Genomic DNA, 20,873 nt, shown 5'->3' with positions numbered 1-20,873 from the left:
ATTACGGTAGTTGGTCACGTAATCTAATATACCGACTTCGGAAAATATCGATGGTTTTAGAGCGACCTCTTTGTTTACAAATGGTGATTCTAGGAACTATATTCTAAACCACCGAAGTCGGTAAAAACTTGTAACAATAAATAATTGATATACAATTTGAAGATCTTTAGATTTGGGATCTAAAATAAACAATAATTTGGTTTAAGTTAAAAAATTTCTTTTCTTTTGGAATAACGTATACATTATAGATAAGCACATCTGTACGCACGACATACACATATAGATATATACATACATACATGAAACATCAATTTACACATCCATGAAGAGTAGTGGTAGGGACAGCTGTTGCATTCGCGTTAATAAGATTTCTTTTTAAATCCTCACAAATGAAACTTATCATATTTGATAATCTACTTGTAAGTTATTCATTGTTGTTCGAACCAGCGTCACGCGAGTATTTCCTGACGGATTGAAACTGACTTGACAAAAGGTAGGTATTTAAATAATCATCGGTATATAACATTTTATTTATCTTTAAAGTAAAAGGTAATTTAGTGACGGTGCTACTGACGTAATGCTCTTCTCTTTATATCGCGCACATTATATATTGAGTGCAAATGCAGTGATACTCATATTTGAAAAATAGAATGCGAAAATACGCAATTTTTTATTCTTTGTAATAGAGTCATAAAAAGTGCTAAAACTATTCGTAGACAAAATTATAAATTAAGTGTACACACTGTACACTTTAAAAGTGATGGTCAAGTAAAAAGTTCAATTTCCAATATCGACTTCTTTGTTATATTGTATTAGTATTATACTCGTTATATTATACTGTTTGAATGTTTCATTAATCACTATCGTTTATACAATTACACATTAAGTTTTACTAAATGTTTAAGTTTAGTAGGTATATTCTAATTATTATTTAAAAAAAAATTATGATAAAATTGTTTAGGCTGAAAAAAATTTGTACGGAAAAATGTATAATGTAATTAATAAAGATTTTAATTAATCATTAAAGTATGGTAAACAATGGCGTTGTTTTTTTAGAAAAATATTTTGAATAATCACGTATTATTCTTGTATTATTATTCATTTTTATTCAAATAATATAATGCATTAAAACCATTTTTATCTAACTTTTTACAGTTGTTTGCTTCAGACTTCATGGAAGGCATAGGTCATGTTATCGTACTCATATTAAGCAATATACGTAGTTAAAGAATTGAGTTAAACATTTCTTAATAGTATTATTAGTATTGTTTATATATATATATATATATCTATCTGAATGTGTCACTGCTATAATTGTACATGTTCATTTTATCTATAGTAAAAAAGCTATTGTAGATAAAATTAATCGATCTATCTTTAATAGAACGGAAGATTTGATTTGCAATTATTAGAAATAGATTCGCATTTATTAGAAAGTTTATTCGATTTAAGTGTAAGTACAAGTACAATTCATTGATATTATTTAAACAAACCATTTATAAATTCTTTTATAATTTGTATAGTTACACAATTAAATAAATTGTAACAACGTTAACTAAAGTACATTATTACTGTTATATTTAAAGATTGTATATACTATGCACTGCTATATTTATAGGTTATATAACACGATAGTTGAAAAAAGCAACTTTTGAAGAAAAAATTACTGTTCGATCTGAATCTATGATGTCCAATACCATGGAACACACGGGAGTATCACACACATTAATTTTTTACGTTAATGGAAAAGAGGTATGTAATATTGTGTGTTGATAATTTGTACTATTCTTGATATATAGAAAATATAACTGTATCTATAGTATACTACAAGGAATATTATCACCGTATAAACTACAGAAATAATACCATTAAATGAATTACATGAGTTCATTCGCACTAAAATTGAGTCAAAATCAATTAACCGTTTAAAACTACTGAAAGACTATACCCATCATATCATTTAGTAACTTTGTTATCTTATTTGTCTAACATCGCGTGAGATTAAAACTTATGTATAGTGCGATTCAAGGTCGATAAAGTGGTCGTCTTGAACGGCCAATTGAATTCGATCTGACTAATACTTAAATTTTGGTTTTCATTAAGAGATATCATGACTCAAAGGATGATTATAATAATTAATTTTTATTATCGACGATAATTTAATAACTCAATAAATTATTTTCGAAACTATTACAAATTTTTGAAATTTTCAATAATGATTATTTTTTTTCGTTTTAAACATTTCTATAATATTATAGGTAAAAGATGACAATGTCGACCCAGAATGGACACTATTATGGTATTTGAGGGATAAGCGTATCCTTGTCTTATAGCAAATTGTAGAGCTACAAATTTCAGAATATAAATTCACCCCTCTTAAACGTCCATAACTTGCAGAAATTTTGAATATGTTAGCAAAAAGATATGGGATTATATAAATTCCATAGGATTAAAATTCATTAGAAAATTACTTTTACTTTAAATCTGGAATAAAAACGACATATGCAGTTACATTTATCAAACAATCTATAACAAACAAAAAAATATCTGCCGAAACACATTTGATCGAGACTTACAGTTAGTGATGCGCATGCGTATACGATGGATTTTGAAAGTCTCGTGTGCAAACATTTTATTCTTGAATTTTAATTACATTTTTACGAAAAATTATTCCCTCACCGTTACCACGATTATTGGGGCACTCAATATGCACATATACGCAGTTAAACAATTTTGTAACACCGTTTTTATACAAAAGAAAAGAGTTAATACAACATTTTTTAGATAAAGTATGAAATAGTAAATAACAAAAGGAATGTGAAAAAATGTTATAAACATAAGTAAATATATTCATAAGAAAGCGTCCTTAACGAAACTGATGCAGTACACTTAACCGGTACGAAATTGGGTTGTGCAGAAGGTGGTTGTGGAGCTTGCACAGTAATGATTTCAAAGTTGGACCGTAGAACTGGAATTATTACGTATCCTTTTAAGTTACAAATATGATTTATAGAAAATATTCAGCAAAATTAAAATCAAATAAAATTTACTTGTATAATCTTTGAGCAGTCAGTTAATCTTAACTTATATCTCATTAATAAAATATTTTGGTACAAATTTAGTTACATAATTTTTGAACACCTTCAATATTGAACAAAATATTTTCCTTCATTGTTTCTTTTAACAATTTTCATAGACACTTAGCAGTGAATGCGTGTTTAACACCAGTCTGTGCTGTCCATGGTTTGGCAGTAACCACAGTGGAGGGCATCGGGAGCATTAAAACTAAACTTCACCCAGTACAGGAACGTATAGCAAAAGCACATGGTTCACAATGTGGTTTCTGTACACCTGGTATTGTAATGTCTATGTATGCATTATTGAGAAGTACTCCAAAACCTAGTATGAAGGATCTTGAGATTGCGTTTCAAGGTAACCATGTGAAAATTGAATAATTGATTGATTTTACTAACCATACCACTAAATAATTAATTTAATAACCAATAAATTCAGTAATGTTATTAGCATGCACTCACAGTGATAATTTATGGATTATGCAGGGTGCTTTTGAATTACTGTACTGTACTCTAGGTTGACTCTTAATTAACTCCACCACTTTTCATTTGTTCTCACTATATCTCACTTATTGTAACAAAACTATTAATAGATAATGCAACCAAATTCATGGAATATGTATTTGACCTTCAGGTTGTTATAAACTGATCTTGAAAAACTTAAGGAGCAAGATTATGCATGATATATTAAAATGCAAATTTGGTTGCCCCTAGATATTTAACATTACTATAAGACATTTATGAATTACCGATGAAACAAAAAATAATTTAAAAGAAATGTTATATTTATGTACTTAATTTCATTTCATTTACACAAAGTAACAATGAGGAAGTTGTTGAAATTAATCTGATGCTTTCTTTCACCCCTAAAAAAATAAGTCTACCAATGTGTTACTGTGTGCTTCTACATACTTCTCCTAACTGTGCTTATTCGTAATTTATCCAACACTTTCTTAATTTTACGATGTTGTTTTACAGAATTATTATTAAATTAATTAAGTATGATATACTGAGCGATCACAGAATCAAAGAAAACAAGGACAAAACTAAAGGATACTTTACAAAAATCCAAATAAGTTGATGAAGGAAGTCTTCTAAAAATTAGGACTGCAATTGGTAGCAAGACCAGTCACAGATAAAGTAATTGTTATAGACAAGGTACCTACTGTTTGTTGGTGAACTGATATTCCTGTTGAGAAACAGAATTATTATTTTTAAACAACCAAGTATCCAAGTATTTTATTGACAGGGCGTTTCTACAGCAGGAAAGTGACAACTTTTATAAAAGGTGTCTGCTTGAACTTTTTTAACACAGCATTGATGGTAGTTATCTGAATTATCCAGAAAAATAAATTTTGTTTTTCCATGATTTTACACTTGAAAGAATAAAATATTTTATAATATTTTAAAGAAAGAATAGAATATTATTTGAAAACAGCCACTACAAAAATGTGTATTTATCTTTATTGTGCAAGCATATTGTTGTACACTTCCTGATATTTTTATAATAAAAGTTACTTCTTAATTTTACACACTCATTTTAGAATGATGGTTATTTAATTTCAACAACTTTCTAATTGTTACATTTAATTGTATTTATTATTTGATGTTTATAGCCTATACTTTCATTTTATTCATATTTCCAATGAATAATATTATTATTATTGTATAATATCCTGCTTGTAGGTAACTTGTGCAGGTGTACTGGGTATCGGCCTATTATAGAAGCATATAAAACTTTCACAGAAGAATGGGAACAATTGCAATTAATATCAAATCAACGAGAAAACCTTTTGCCAAATGGAGTCTGTCCAATGGGAGACAATTGCTGCAAAAAAGTACAAATAGCAAAACCCACAGAAGTTTTCAATTCACAAGAATTCTGCCCATATGATCCTTCACAAGAAATTATATTTCCACCCAAGTTGCAAGTAAGTTTTTTATTGCTTGTATAAAGTCTAAACTTTTTTTCTGTTTCTCATCACTGTACTTTTATAATAAATGTCGGCCGCAATACAATCTTGAAAAGCAAAATATATTTTCAGATTTCCTCACATTTAGATGAACAATATTTAATTATCAAAGGGAAAAATGTTACTTGGTACAGACCAAGAATACTTTCTGAATTACTTAGTTTAAAAGAACAACATCCAAATGCAAAAATTATTGTGGGAAACACTGAGATGGGTAAATTTTCTTCAAATATATTTTTTAGTAACATATATTTATTTTTTAATATTTATTATTTGATTCTATTATCTTAAAATGTTCTTTATATAGAACTAAATATTTCATTTATAAATTGTATTGTAACAGTGTACAAAATTGTACAAAAAATGCATTAATTTGTTATATTTGTCTAGGAGTTGAAGTTAAGTTCAAACATCTATCCTATCCAGTTCTTATACACCCTATTTTAATTAAAGAGATGCGAACTGTTGAAGAATATGCAGGAATGTTAAATGTAGGTGCCAGTGTTACACTTGTTGAATTGGAAAAAGCCTTAAAAGAACAAATTAATAAAAAACCCGGTAATAACTTAAAATATATACGTCTTGTAGAATATTTATACAACCTTTAAATTAATGTTTTACTATATTTTCTGGAACTATAAAAATTATTTAATCATTTTAATGGTTCCGAAATTTCATTAAAAATTGAGTATTTTTTTGTTATTGCTGCAGAATACACAATAAGAATTTTCAGCGAAATAGTTAACATGCTTCATTGGTTTGCTGGTAAACAAGTCAGAAATGTAGCTGTAAGTGTTTTGTATTCTTGTGTAACACATTGCTATCAGTAATATTCAATTGCTTATTATTATATTTTGTATTATTTTTTTATTTAATATTATACGTTAATATTAAAAATTAATTTAATTTTGATTTTAAGATCAAGAATTTCTTAACAGGCTGTTGGTGGAAATATAATGACAGGAAGTCCAATATCAGACTTGAATCCAATTTTTATGTCTGTAGGGATAAAATTAAATCTTATTAATTCAAAAAATGAGAATAGGCTTATCACAATGGATCACAATTTCTTTAAAGGATATCGACAGAATATTGTTTTACCAGATGAAATTTTACTTTCAATTCAAATACCCTTCTCTGAAGAGGTAAGAATATATGTATTTTAATATATTAGTTTTATAAAAAAGGATATGAAAAGGAGGAAAAGATATAAGCACAATTATTTTCAATTATTTATAACTAGAATTTGTTATTCCATGATAATATCTTATTTGCATTTTCTAGAATCAATATTTTGTTGCTTACAAACAAGCAAGAAGACGAGATGATGATATTACCATTGTTAATATGGCATTAAATGTATTTTTTAAACCTGAAACTAATATTGTTCAAAAAGCTTACTTAGCATTTGGTGGAATGGCTCCAACAACGGTTTTAGCCAGAAAAACTTGCGAAACTATGATTGAAAGGTACTTTACAAAATTATATAATATGTTAAAACTTGGATTATTTGAATTAATTAAGGAGCAGAATATTTGAATAATAAAATTACGTACGTTTTAATTATGAATTAATTCAATATTCATGTTTGTAAAAAGATATCTTCTTTGATGTCATTTTGATGTGTTATAGTACAAAATATTATAAAATTATTTTAGGAAATGGGACAACATGCTTCTCGAAGACATTTATTGTTCACTGTTGGATGAGCTACCTCTCTCAGACAATGTTCCAGGTGGAATGGCCAAATATCGTAAAACTCTAACATTGAGGTACATATATGTAAGCTTTGTATATGTTTTATGCAATTTGTAACAAAATTTCAGTTACAGCTTATTATTTTCTATTCTGACAACATTGTATTAAAAATCCACTTTAACAGTGTTTTTTCAATTTCACAGTTTGTTCTTTAAAGGATTCTTGCATATAGCCAGAAAACATGAAACATTTACAAATTCTCTATTATCGGTAAAAAATCTTGAAAATGCATCAGAAGGATTTCATTATAAAGAACCAAAAAGTTCACAATATTATCAGGTGGTGTGTATTACTATTTGTTTTAATCAATTATTACACTTCTATGCCTATTTTCTGCAACAAGAAACATAAGGTTTTGTCTATTGATTAGGTTTCGAAGAACCAGAAAATGGATGATTTAATTGGGAGACCAATTGTTCATGCCAGTGCTTTTAAACAGGCATCAGGCGAAGCAATTTATTGTGATGATTTACCAAAATCTACAAATGAACTTTACTTAGCTTTGGTCTTATCTACTAGAGCTCATGCAAAAATTTTGAAGATCGATGCAACCAAAGCATTATCTATAGAAGGGACAGTCGCTTTTTACAGTGCGGAAGATGTACCTGAGAAACAACGTTATTACGGACCAGTATTTCACGACGAAGAGTTCTTTGTGTCGAAGGAGGTAAAGAATATCAGCGGATAGTATTTGTATACATATTAGAAAACAATGAGTGTATTGCTTTTCAGGTAACTAGTCATGGGCAAGCAGTTGGAGCAATCGTCGCAGTTAATCAGTTTATTGCACAAAAAGCAGCCAGAATGGTTGAAGTTGAATACGAAAACATGGAACCAGTTATCATTTCGATTGAGGTATAATATGGGGATATATTTGTAACGGGAATATTTTCGGTAAATAGAAACTCGATATGCGTAACTTCTAAAATCATTGGAAATTTAAATATTTAAAATTATTTTTTATCTTAGAATAAGATATTTGGATCCATCTTTTAATCTACATTAAATAATTTTAGGACGCCATTGAACATCGTTCTTTTTTTAATAAAATTGCGAGACGTATAAAAAAGGGAGATGCGGAAGAAGCTTTCTCCCAATCACCTCATATCCTTCAAGGAGAAATTCGAATAGGAGGTCAGGAGCATTTTTACCTTGAGACGCATACAACACTAGCGATTCCGCGGGAAGATGAATTAGAAATATTCTGTTCGACGCAACATCCCACAGAAATTCAGAAACATGTAGCACATGCTCTGAATATTCATGCTAACAAAATTGTGGTAAAAGTAAAACGATTGGGTGGTGGTTTCGGAGGAAAGGAATCGCGTGCTTCAGTACTTGCTTTACCAGTTGCTTTTGCTGCATACAGGTACTGTCATGTATCCTAGAACAAAGTAAGCACTTGCATTTTTTTATTTATTCATAATTAAAGGTAAAACAAGTTTATCATTCTGAACAGTTTGAAGAAACAATACTTTAAAGTAGCTAGAGCCCTCTATAGAATTTTGTAAAATGTTTGGTACATCTGAGATAAAAAATATTCTGTTTGAAAAGTAAATAGAGACTTTTACAATTAGTTGAAAATACACACAATAAGTAACAGATAATTTAATTGATTCCCTTGTACGCTCTTTCACGTTAGTATTTTTTCAACAAATGTGTTCATTTTGTTACTGCCTATATTAATAAATAGAAAGTTGCATTTTATACTAATAGTAGAAAATAGAAATCAGTAGTTTAAAATTAATCGTTCATTTTCTGTACATCAGTTTTAACGAAAGACAACAAATTTTATTTTAATAATTAATTATTTGTTTTCATAGATTAAGAAAACCAGTACGTTGCATGTTAGACAGAGATGAAGATATAATGATAAGTGGAACAAGGCACCCATTTTTGTTCAAGTACAAAGTTGGATTTGATGATAGCGGCTTAATTAAAGTTCTGCAAGTTTTCATTTATAATAACGCTGGTTGCTCACGCGATCTTTCCTTTGCAGTTAGTTGATATTTTTCAATTATGATAATGATAAGATTACAATAGTAAAAAAAAAACAAATTTTAAAATTATTATTTTTGTAGGTTCTAGAACGCGCCATGTTCCACATTGAAAACTCTTATAAAATAGCAGTGTGTGATGTCAATGGTTTTGTATGCAAAACTAATTTACCATCAAATACAGCTTTTCGAGGTTTTGGAGGACCGCAGGGAATGTTTGCAGCTGAAACTATTATAAGACATATTGCAGAATATTTAAATATGGACTTTGTTAAAGTAAAACAATATTATTAAATATATTCTATTAAATATTGTATACTAAAGCAATATGTAACAATTAATAGAAAATTATGAAAAATACTTCTAAAAATTTATAAAGAGAATGGAATAGTAACCAAAATTAAATTTTTATAGGTTTCAGAATTGAATTTGTACAAGGAAGGTGATACAACTCATTATAATCAACAACTCATTAATTGTACCATACGTCGTTGTTGGGACGAATGTCTTTTAGCCTCTAATTACACAGAACGACTTGCAAAAATTCAAAAACACAACAGGTTTGTTTAAATATTTCTGAATAAAGTATTGTTTGCTTTAATTTGATGCTTTCTACTTTATTATGATCTACACATTTATGTTTTTGTGTGAAATATTTTGTTTTTAATGTATTTGCTTTATATTACATATTAAGAAAATTTATTGTAGTCTTATATATTACATTGTGTGATTTGTGGACAGAAAATTTTTAGTAAATATAGATTAGCTTAAAAGAAAGTGTTAACATATTATCAGTAGATTCTTTAGATAAGTTTGCTAATTGTATGTTATATTTTTTGTGCAATTATATTTCGGATTTTCTCCATGTCTTGAATCTGTTTTTCATATTTTGAAACTGCTTTTAATAAATACTATTTCAATAGAGAAAACCGGTACAAGAAGAGAGGGTTGGCAATAGTTCCAACGAAATTTGGTATAGCTTTCACTATACTTTTTTTAAATCAGACAGGAGCACTTATACATATTTATGCAGATGGATCTGTTTTAATTAGTCACGGTGGTGTTGAGATGGGACAAGGTTTACATACAAAAATGATACAAGTAATATTTATTTGTTTTTTAATATGATTACGGTTAATATAATATTTTTATTTCTTAGGTGTTTTTTATTATTGCACTTTTTTATGTTATAATATACCTTGCAATTTAATAATTGTCTTTCATACTTTTTTAATTTGAGGAAACATTTAAAAAAATGCCTGTGTAACGTGTACACATATATTAAAATTAAAATGTATCACTTTTAACTGTTACATCTTTTTTACATTTAGGTAGCAAGTAAAGTATTAAAAATAAAGGCAGATAAAATAAATATAATGGAAACTTCCACAGACAAAGTGCCAAATACTTCTCCTACAGCAGCTAGTGCTGCTTCAGATCTGAATGGTATGGCTGTTCTTGTAAGTACACATATTTTTGGTAAATTAAATACATTTGATTTTAATATATTGTTATTATATGTATTTATAGGTTGTATGAATCTAATCAAACATAATAATAAAAACTGTTTTAGAATGCTTGTGAAGAAATAATGAAACGACTAAAGCCAGTAATGGATAAAAATCCAACTGGAACTTGGGAAGAGTGGGTGGCAACTGCTTATATGGAAAGAATTAGTCTTTCTACTACTGGCTTTTACAAAACTCCTAATTTAGGATACTCATTTGAAACTAATTCTGGTGATCCATTTAATTATTTTACATATGGAGTTGCATGTTCAGAAGTAGAAATCGATTGTTTAACCGGGGACCACCAAGTAAGAATTTTAAATGTATTGCTGTGATTATTTACATTGATTAACTTTTTCAATTTTATTAATCTATAATAATATTTCACATATAGGTACTACAAACTGACATTGTGATGGACTTAGGACAAAGTCTTAATCCTGCAATTGACATAGGACAAGTTGAGGGAGGTTTTATGCAAGGGTATGGTCTATTTACACTTGAAGAAATGGTATATCTCAGAAATGGAGCTGTTTGTAGTAAGGGACCAGGTGCATATAAATTGCCAGGTTTTGCAGATATTCCTGGAGTTTTCAATGTATCTTTATTAAAAGGGGCTTCAAACCCTAGAGCTGTTTATTCATCTAAGGTAATCAATTTTAGTTAATAGTGATTTCTTTATAAATGAAATTATTGAATGATGTAAATCTAGAGTGTAACTTCTCCAATAAGCCATCAATGACTAAAATAGATGAATTTATTTCGACATTAATAATATATTAACTTGGCATAAACTGTGTACAAATTGCAAATTCAGTGTTACATATTGTCAATAAACAATAAATTCAACTAGTATAAAGAAATATATTCAACATTTAGACAGAAAATGTCAGTGAAATTTGCTTTGGTCCTATCTTGTTTCAAATAATTTATTCCAATTTAATACATAATCATTTATAAAATGGTTAGTGAATACTTACCATATTATGACAAAAATATTTTAAGGCTGTTGGGGAGCCACCACTGTTCCTTGCATCGTCTGTTTTCTTTGCCATAAGAGAAGCCATTAAATCAGCCCGACAAGAATTTAGTCTTAACGGTTACTTCAGATTAGATTCTCCTGCAACTGCAGCTCGCATTCGACTGGCATGTATTGATCACATAACAACAAAGGTGAACTACTAAAATAATCAATACCTAATTATTAACAATAATTTAGCAAAAGGAATAATCAAATATATATAGACCATACAAATTCATAATGAAATGAATACATGTAAAATAATAGTTACAAATTTGTTTTCCTATGTTAATATTAATACATTTTATGTTGCAGATTAAAGATACAGATTTGAGACATGAATGGAACATTATTCCTTAAAGCATTTACTCAAGAAAAGTATAAGTATGAAGATTCATATTAATATATGTTAATATATTGTAAATGTATACGAATTGTTATTTTAAAGAATTTGTAATGTATTGATATCCTTTATCCTAGTAAAATAATTAAAAATAATTTTTTTGCAAATTTTTATCTGTAATTGTTTGTCAAAAAGCGTTTAAATAATATTGGATTTCCTTAGAATATACTATGTTTAGATATTCACAACTGTGAATATAAATAATTAATAATTAATTCACAGTTGGTTATTATATTTTACTGAAATGTTCTTTTGTCTATCAAATTTCATCTAAGGTTATATCTTTCGTTTTTCTACACACATGTTTCTATTTTCACGTCTTATATAATTACAAATCCACCATGACTATCATCGATTATACGATATATCAAAAATTAATCCTAAAATTATTAATTAACTTTCCAATAAGAATCATTTGCAAATAACATATACAATAATTCTGGAAAGTACTAATCGTTGTAAGACAAATTTTTTACTTCACTTATCACAGATTGGTACACTAGGCAGCAAATAAATTTTCTTAATTAAGTATTGAAAATCAAATTGCACTTTTATTTAGTAGAAACTATTAAACGTGTAATACTGTCAATATACACAATTCCAAAAATTCATCTTTTTTCGTGACTGTTGCGAAAAAATGTGAACTACACTACTTTATGGCCGCACAAACAATGAAATGAAGCGTGCTGAATGATCGAAACAACAGGTGTCATTTCCTTAATTATGAGGCAGTAGTATTATAAGCTACTTAATTTTTAACAAGAAGAATAAAGATAATAAATAATTTATTGTGAGTTATGAATTTTTATTATCGCAGTTACCGTAGCATAGATGAGGCGATTGATAGTTGATCGAGAAATCAAATTTCATTTATCGAATGCATAAGTATGTATACATTTTTTAATCGGTTTTATTCATAATAGCGATAGCAATTATTTTATTGTCAAATAATTATTAACAAATTATTTTATTATAAACATCGATTAGATTGACTAAGTACCGAGTTATTAGGCATATTTAATTACACTAGGGTAAAAAATCCACAGAGATTCATTTTAAAGACATCTAATAAATTATATAAAAAGATGTATAAAAGTTACATTTATATGCAGCATAATATTTAATTATAGCGTCTGAAAAGCTGCTATAGAGGATATTTATCTGTCTGCAAGAAAGAAATGATACATTTGGACTGTGCATCAGGGTGTTCGTGATGCCGAATGTTTTTGTGCTTTGAATGCATGTATGACTAGCATCTGGCATCACGTAAGTATATCGTCGCCACGTTGAAAATGAAACTAATTTAAAAAAAATATATTCCACGAACGGAATTGGATCTCTTGATCTTGAATATATCAATTTCTCGTCTATATGACCTGCACTACGATAATTTTCGCGATATAGTAAAATATAGTCATGATATAGATTAATTATTTATATTTTTTAAATTATTTAGTGAATACCTAATATTTATGATAACAGGACCCGGTGCGCCATCTTTCTGTAGAGCACACAATTTCGAAGGGGAAAGATTCTATTTTCCTTGTAAGTAGAATAGAATGCATAGAAATTTTAAACTCCAATAATAGAGAAAAAGACATAACAGAAACATAAAGTGCAACTCAAAATTCTTTTTTCTTCTCTGTAAAAACTGACATTGTGAATTTTATTTCGAATTAATAAATTTGGGTATAAGTATGTGTGAAAAAACTTTTCGAAACGTACAATTATATTTTATATGTGTAGTCTATTACAACGTAATTCTTCGAACAAAAATTGTATCAAAGTTCCTGGTTTTGAGGTTGGTATTTTAATCATAGCTTCTTTTACATATATTTTTTTAACAATAGTTTCCAAAGTTAAATAATACTAACGATTATTTTCGTTAAGTGTACAAATTACATATTTTATATTCGATTTAGAAATACATTTGTCAACGCAGACAAAAATGAGAGTCGTTGCCTTCGATCGCGTCTTATATAGGCACTCCTCTCCCTCCCTCACCCTCCTTCTTCATAAAAGAAGGGGGGTATTACTCCCACCACAATGTAGTGTTATGGACCGCGTTGCTTAAATGTGGAAGGAGGGAAACAACAAACGAAAATTGGTGCTTTTACTTTGTTTAGAATTGTTTTTTGTAAAAGTTGAATTTGAATATAATTTGAAATAATTTCGCAACAAAGAAAACTATACGTTATCTTTTCTTCACTAGATGACCACTTTATACCATGAATCACTAGATTTCCTCAACTGAATTTTTCTCTAGTGGTTATCTTCGTAAAGTATTAATCACCAGCATATTTTTCGGGTTAAAGTAACCTATTTCGTTCTAGTATCGTTTTGGTGAACTACATAACTTGTTTATAGATATACGAGTATACTTCAATTTCGAGAAGAACCATACCACAGGTAAAAATTGCGTTTGTTTTGTAAGTACAGCCACTTTAATACTTATTATTTTTTTATTCACATTGTTAAACATATCTTTAAACATTGTTACTGGAAGAATAACCGTAAACGCATAGAATTAAAGAAAACATCGTCGCGTTCAAAGAGTTTAGTAGGAATTGTATATTCGTAACATTAAAAACTATTTAATTGCGTTATGAAAAGAGCACTGTAATACCTGTTTACCTGCGTAAACATTATGCCTTGTACTTCTAAGTTAATATAACAGTAGCTGCAGGATGTCCTTAACCACGCACCTGTTCGAGGATAAAATGCTCACGGATAACATACAGACGATTTCTGTACATTTATCGCATAAGGAACAAGGTATTTCATTATAACGAACTTGATAATATTCTGAATGCAGAAGAAGTAGAAAAATGCAGGTGCATTTTTTTGAAATTATTACGATTAACATTTTACACTGTCGTAAAGTCTCGGATTATTATATATTTAAACAATACCCTCTTTATCGACTTCTCTTCTGTAGATTAATATATTTTAGAACTCTGAACAATTTTTCAAAAGAAAAACGAATGTACAAAAGCTAATATAATATACATCGATTGATAAAAAAGTAATAAACGCGAGAGGTTAGTTTTGTAGTAAAAAAGACTACAGGCCTTTTTAAACAATATAGCTATGCTGATGGGCACAATAATTTTTAGAAGAAGCCAATTCTAAACACTACGAATATTGATTTATTCGCTCGAACACTTATTCAGATAATTTTTCATCTAAATAAAATTCGAACAATATATCTGGTATTCACGATTATTCTTATATTTGTGTTACTTCAAATTTTGCATTACGTTGGAAATTTTTATTATTATCTCATTATTTATTATTTATTATACACACTTATCACGCATTAAAATAACTTCGATTCCACGAAACTTTGACATAGCATTGAAAATAAATCTTTCATCTCGATTACAATGAAAACAGACATATGAAAACAAATAGACTCGATGTCGTCCATTGTGTAGGTAAACGCGTCCGGAAGACAATTTACTTAAAATAATCCCCATTTAACGTTTCAGTACTAACAAAACCAATATCGAATACAATTTTATTCGAATACCAGTCTAGATAAAATTTTATCTCAAATATCTCCGGGTGGTGGGGATAGTATTAAAGGAGTTCGGTATCCGTGGTCGATACAAGAGATCCATTCGCGTCCGCTCAGTCCGTGCATGCTAGCGGCTCGGTTCGGTCGTTCCGCTTTTGCTTCTTTCTTCGTCGTTGTCCACGACCCTACCGCTTCGTTTCATTCCTACCGTGTTTCGTCCCATGATTCGGTGACAGCGGTGCCTCCGAGTGCACCGGGTGCGTTACGTTTTCGCGAACACTCGGTTTCCGTTAATTACGTGTTTCCGCGCGAAGTGTCCACGGTTACAAGATCGCGACACGCGAGTACGGTATTGGGATGTAATCACGCTGAAGAGCGGGAAAAAGTTTCGCGACAGAGACCCGCGACTGGTTCCGCGGAACGATTCGAGGAGAAGGATGTGCCCCGGTTGGTCGCCGGTAACGTGACAAGTTCTTTGACTTCTTGAATGGTCCAGGAACCCGTGACACTGTGAGTAGGTTATGTTCTCGCGTTAACATCGATCAAACGTTCTTTGGAACGGACATACATACATATCGCGTTCGAAAAAAAAAGTTTTTTAACGACCCATGTCTTCGATGATCGTTCGAGCCGTGAATTTTCACGTCGTCTTCCAACGAAATATTTAAACAGTAAATTTAACATCTTCGAGAGCACAAACCGGTCGTCTTCGGAATAGTGAAATGTACAATATGTCTTTTACCCTGAAAAACAATATGAATATATAATAACACGAGTTGACTAGATAATGAGGTAAATATGGAACACAGAAAAAGCGAAAAAACGTTTTTTATCACTCAACTTGTGTTACATATATCTGCGTTGTTAAATGTTCTGTAATATTCGTTACGAAGTTTGGCCGTATAGTGTAATATAATAGTACTCTGAGGTTACGACTGCGCGATCGATTAGAGTACGTTATTTTTTGAAGCGTCTAAAACAGAGTCGTTTCAAGTGTGTATTTAAAATTTTCAACGTTTCCTGTCTTTATTATGGGTTCTTATCGAAAATAATGTCAATCTATAAGAATGAAACAAACAGGTTAACTATGGATAGAGCAAACAATGTGGAAATAAACAAAGATTTTTAAGCCGATGTGATTCAAACGCAAGTCAATATTTAGAGTTATCGCATAGATATATAGAAGTCAAATTCTAACCATGTTCGTGCGATGTACATATATGCATCGATTAAATCAACGTTTCAGCGTAGTACTCCTACCTGTATGAAAAAATAAATAATCTGAAAAAGATATTTCATTTTTTTTTCATAAATAAGGAATAAAGAATTTCTAACGATGGTGTTTGTAACACTTTTTTTTTTAGTACTTTCACCCAGTTACTATCGATCCTAGTGTATCGAATTGTTCGTGTCAACGATTCGAAAATGAATGTTTGGAAACCGCGCGAAAAGAAGGTTAGATACGGAGGTTTCGTTATCGCGCAGCGACCTTATATAATATATAGGGTGTTAAAAGAGAAAAGTATTCAGGGTAAATGGTAATCGCCAAATGGAGGAAAAAGTTTTAATAAACGTGGATCGAACAATTAATATTTTCGGGATTGTAAACAATTTTCTGTACCGATCGAAGCAAGCGATTTACTCACTTTTGGTAGTTAATATATATATATAAAAAAAAAACTGATCACTTTACTATATCTTTTGTCGAAGTTTCCAGAAGGTTTTCCACGTGTCCTCTCATTTTCATAAAAGCTTCGTGTCTTTCCACGAGAGTTTTGAATTCTTTCGAAAAATTTTAAAAAAATCTTCAAAAAAACTATTGACTCTGTTCGCGATATTTCTATTCGTTCGTGTTATTTATCATTTTAAGAGTACACCACACTACTATGAAACTCCAGTGGAAAAAATCCAGCGCATTTAAATCATCAGGTGCAATCCATCACGTTCACCACGTCCAATTCATCTTTCACCGAAATTCCAATTTAAATATCGTTGAACGTTGAGTGCAAAATGAACTGGACTATCATCGTGCATAAACCACAGATCCGGTATATCACCGAGATGTTGTCCAAAAACTATGGTAGCATGTGCGTTTGAGAAATTATGAAATTATTGCGCCTGATAAGCCGATTTGGTAATTCTATTGTAAATAACAGGTATACAGTGGCTACAATGCTCGTTCCTATCGACATCGATGATTTATCCGAACAATTGTACTTGTAATTGTTCAATAATCGCGTCGATATGTAACCAACATTTCCCAACCCAAGTGCAACAATAAAATAACGTCACGAAACGTTTGCAAGAAAACGTTGTTCCTTTCAATTTTTATTTAATTCAATTCTATTTACTTAAGGTCAACTCGACTTTCGAAAGCTATTAGCAACCACGTGTATTATAAATTCCTTAATTCGACAACATGATTTGTTTACGTTTATACGAATTATCAAAATTTAATAAGTATTTCACCTTTACAAATGGGTGAATTTATTTATTTATTATATTCTTTTGGTATCTTTTACTAATAATTCCACAATACAATTATTATTCAGCATTGTGTCGAGTATTTACCTTTACAAAGATCGAAGACTGTTAAATTCGTTGATTTTGTGTCACGATTGACACAAAACCGGAGAATAATTTTTAGAATTAAAATTTCTCGAGACACGTTTATTGTCTTTATATTTTTTCATCGCTCGGCGTGTAGTCTCCGCCTTGGAAGACGGATTTTTTTTTTTAAACACCCTGTACGTACATATGTACATATTTCTTTTATTTTTAGCCAACGGCGCTAGGCGTAGATAATCGTGAATCTTCTTTGTACCATTGACATTGACAATCGCACGGTGTATCGCGATACCGGCGGAAATATAACGGCGTTGCGCTTTACGCTCCTTCCTGTAGACTTCCTTGTGCATATATTGATCAAACTAATTGCAAGACAGGTAGAATTAACCGGAGAATTAACTTAATATCCAAAACGAGGGAATTACCGTACATTTACGAGCGGGGTTACTTTTATCGCGCGATTATCTCGTATACTTGAATTATTTAATTTCATTAATCCTAGAATTATTATCTAGGAGAGCGTTACGATAACGATATTCTTTGTTACACGTTGCTTCGAATAATTCGAAGACCTCTAGCTCGAAGAATTGATCGAGTATCGGAAACTGTAACGGATATTTTATTATATTTTGCACGGTCGAGTAGTTCTCGAAATTTTGAACGACAAATAACAAAGAACACCGAAGATCCTAACAAAGTATTCAAAGAAGAAATTCTTTGATCGGAGTGGACCGAAAGATGTATTTTTTCTCGATACAAAGTCGAACGAAAAGAAGATCCCCGAATGAAAAACAAGTCGGTCGTTTCTGGAAAAAAAATGGAAGGTCGTGATCGAGACCCGGGATAAAAAAGAAAACGTACGATTTTGGTGCGAGAAATATTTATCCGGGTGGCTGAACCGATTACTATCAGCTGGAAGAGATTCTTTGGAAGGAATGTGTTTTTCTTCGTCAATGTTGGACCGATGTCCTTTTACCTCTTTTTTTTCGCCAACATTGCGCGTATTTCGCGGGAAAATTGATTCTATAAATACCTATCCCATGTGTATTCGTATATAGTAACGAAAATAAACGTTTAATTCGTAACGTTGTAAACTCGAATGTTTAATTTCCATATTATACGTTGAACGTATATAGCAACGAAAACGAACGATTGATCCGTAACGTTGCGAACTCGAACGTTTACATCGTTCCTCGAAGATCAAAATTGAGTTACTAACGATCCAAACGAGCGTAATTATTTATAGACACACGGTCGCTAAAGTAGTCCTTATACACGTGCACGATTGCGTGTGAAAATTTAGATTATTCCGTTATTGCAAGGATGCAAAATTCGATCGCAAAGTTCGTAGCTACGAACTCGGTTAGGGAAACTCGTGTTCGCCGCGAATAGTTTAACTGTTTTCGGTAAGGCGTGTCCCGGTGTAAAAATAAGGAAACGTCCGGCATGAATCCAACTACATATGTCTGTTTTCGTTCGCGTTATTTTCGTTCCGGCGAATCTTCGGTTTTTTCTTTAAATTTCGTACTCCGGCCACGAGTCGTCTGCCGCGTTCCTCAACGAAGAGGTCAACTTCAAGATGATACGAAACGCGAAAAAGCAGATAGCCGTTTATCGCTCATCGACTGTAAATTTAACGTTAGACGCTGTTCGGCCCGTTTCACAATGAAAGGGGAACGAAATTCTCGCGTACCGAGCGAAACGATCGATTTCTCGACGACGATCGAAGAAACCGAAATTTCATTCGGGATCGTTCGTCAACCCTTTCGAACTCGATAATTTTCGAACTTGATAATTTTCGAACTCGATAGTTTACGTGGATAATTTTCGAACTCGATAGTTTACGTGGATAATTTTCGAACTCGATAGTTTACGTGGATAATTTTACGATACGCAACGCATACATTCGCACACGCTTGTTGCGTGCATAATTGTACCGCGTTGTATGCACACGCGTATGAAACGATGCAACGATCCCCGATGTATTCTTCACCGTGCATTCACCATTTGTCCGAGACAGTTTAGAACGTTACAAACGGCCAGAAAAACACGCGTAAAGCGATAAGTGGAAACATTTCGATTCTTCTTTTTTTTTTCGTTTCCACGTGAAAGAAATTCTTAACGTATTTTACGGTACGATCGAATAACGAAAGTAGAGTGTACACAAAATGTAATACCGTTACTACTGTATCCACTGAATCGTTTTCATTTGTCACCGATATCGCTTCGTTTCGATAACGGATCAAATGAGCCGTCTCTAGGGCTCGCGCAATCATTTTTCGCAATTAGCACGATATCGTTTAACTCCACGCACCCGAACTCACGTTAATAAATAAATTCAGCTAATTTAGTTACTCGGGTAATCTTCAATTAGTTAGAGACACTGTAGACGAATTTATATCGCAGTCCGTTTCAACGAGCGATTAGACGGGACGGTATTAATCGGTTTGCGTTATTTATAGAATTTTTGTTTCTAAATTACCATCTCGAATAAATTTCGTTCGGCTCGAGGGACCGAGTCAGGTCTCGTAGTTCCGCGAGCAGGCTGGTTTCGCAAAAATTATTATTCACTTCCACACTGTGTTACATTCGACGCATTTTTTCGGCTCTTTTGCCGGTAAATTATTTGCATTCTCATGTATTAACGCCGGAGGCCGCGAATAAAGGTAAAACGAGCGAGACGCGTAGCTTTTACAATCTCGAGCTCGATTTGAAAAATCGACGATTAAAGGCGGAAGTTCGGCGACGCGATTCCTTTTCTTTTTTTTTCTTTTCTCTCTCTCGTATCAACGTGTCATTTGTATCTCTGATAATTTCGATACATTCTCTCGATCATCTTGATAATCTTTTTCGTATCGATCGATAGGTATGTAGACTCGGAGCAATAATAGAAGATTAGAAGATACATTGTCCGATAGATAGAAATAAGAATTCTAGTTTTTGACCTATTACTACACACAGTGAACAATTTTCGAATAATCGTGGTACGAAGTTGAAAATTTTAACAAAAATATACATTTGTACAATGTATACATTGAACAATTTTCGAAT

General features: G+C 31.0%; 2 protein-coding genes across 8 annotated transcripts in view; both read left to right on the top strand.

The window, feature by feature from the left end:
• The first annotated feature begins 326 nt into the window (after positions 1-326).
• On the top strand, positions 327-11,841 carry Ry (xanthine dehydrogenase rosy). Of its 5 annotated transcripts, none has more exons than XM_076316797.1 (25): positions 327-493; positions 1,619-1,752; positions 2,259-2,316; positions 2,885-2,981; positions 3,197-3,432; positions 4,761-5,005; positions 5,120-5,261; positions 5,438-5,605; positions 5,759-5,835; positions 5,986-6,192; positions 6,332-6,516; positions 6,706-6,819; positions 6,949-7,087; positions 7,176-7,472; positions 7,538-7,660; positions 7,822-8,174; positions 8,629-8,803; positions 8,887-9,078; positions 9,217-9,362; positions 9,726-9,903; positions 10,134-10,262; positions 10,376-10,618; positions 10,705-10,959; positions 11,316-11,483; positions 11,647-11,841. In XM_076316797.1, exons 2-25 carry the CDS (start codon positions 1,684-1,686, stop codon positions 11,689-11,691), a joined length of 4,041 nt encoding a protein of 1,346 aa, XP_076172912.1. In that variant the 5' UTR covers positions 327-493; positions 1,619-1,683; the 3' UTR covers positions 11,692-11,841. The 5 variants fall into 5 exon arrangements, with proteins under 5 accessions (XP_076172912.1, XP_076172913.1, XP_076172915.1 ...); XM_076316798.1 differs by lacking the exon at positions 327-493 and adding an exon at positions 1,421-1,453; XM_076316800.1 differs by lacking the exons at positions 327-493; positions 1,619-1,752; positions 2,259-2,316; positions 2,885-2,981; positions 3,197-3,432 and adding an exon at positions 4,093-4,232.
• A 3,526-nt stretch (positions 11,842-15,367) lies between these two features.
• LOC143148994 (A disintegrin and metalloproteinase with thrombospondin motifs 15) overlaps positions 15,368-20,873 on the top strand; it is a 159,339-nt gene continuing 153,833 nt past the window's right edge. For all 3 annotated transcript variants that reach the window (XM_076315888.1, XM_076315890.1, XM_076315887.1), the window contains exon 1: positions 15,368-15,764. The gene's annotated coding sequence lies outside the window, so the exon portion shown is untranslated. The remainder of the gene's footprint in view (positions 15,765-20,873) is intronic.

This window comes from Ptiloglossa arizonensis, chromosome 7, assembly GCF_051014685.1.
Source record: "Ptiloglossa arizonensis isolate GNS036 chromosome 7, iyPtiAriz1_principal, whole genome shotgun sequence".
Lineage (NCBI taxonomy): Eukaryota > Metazoa > Arthropoda > Insecta > Hymenoptera > Colletidae > Ptiloglossa > Ptiloglossa arizonensis.
The sequence above is the reverse complement of the archived record's forward strand: the minus strand, read 5'-3'. Positions and strand labels throughout refer to the sequence as shown.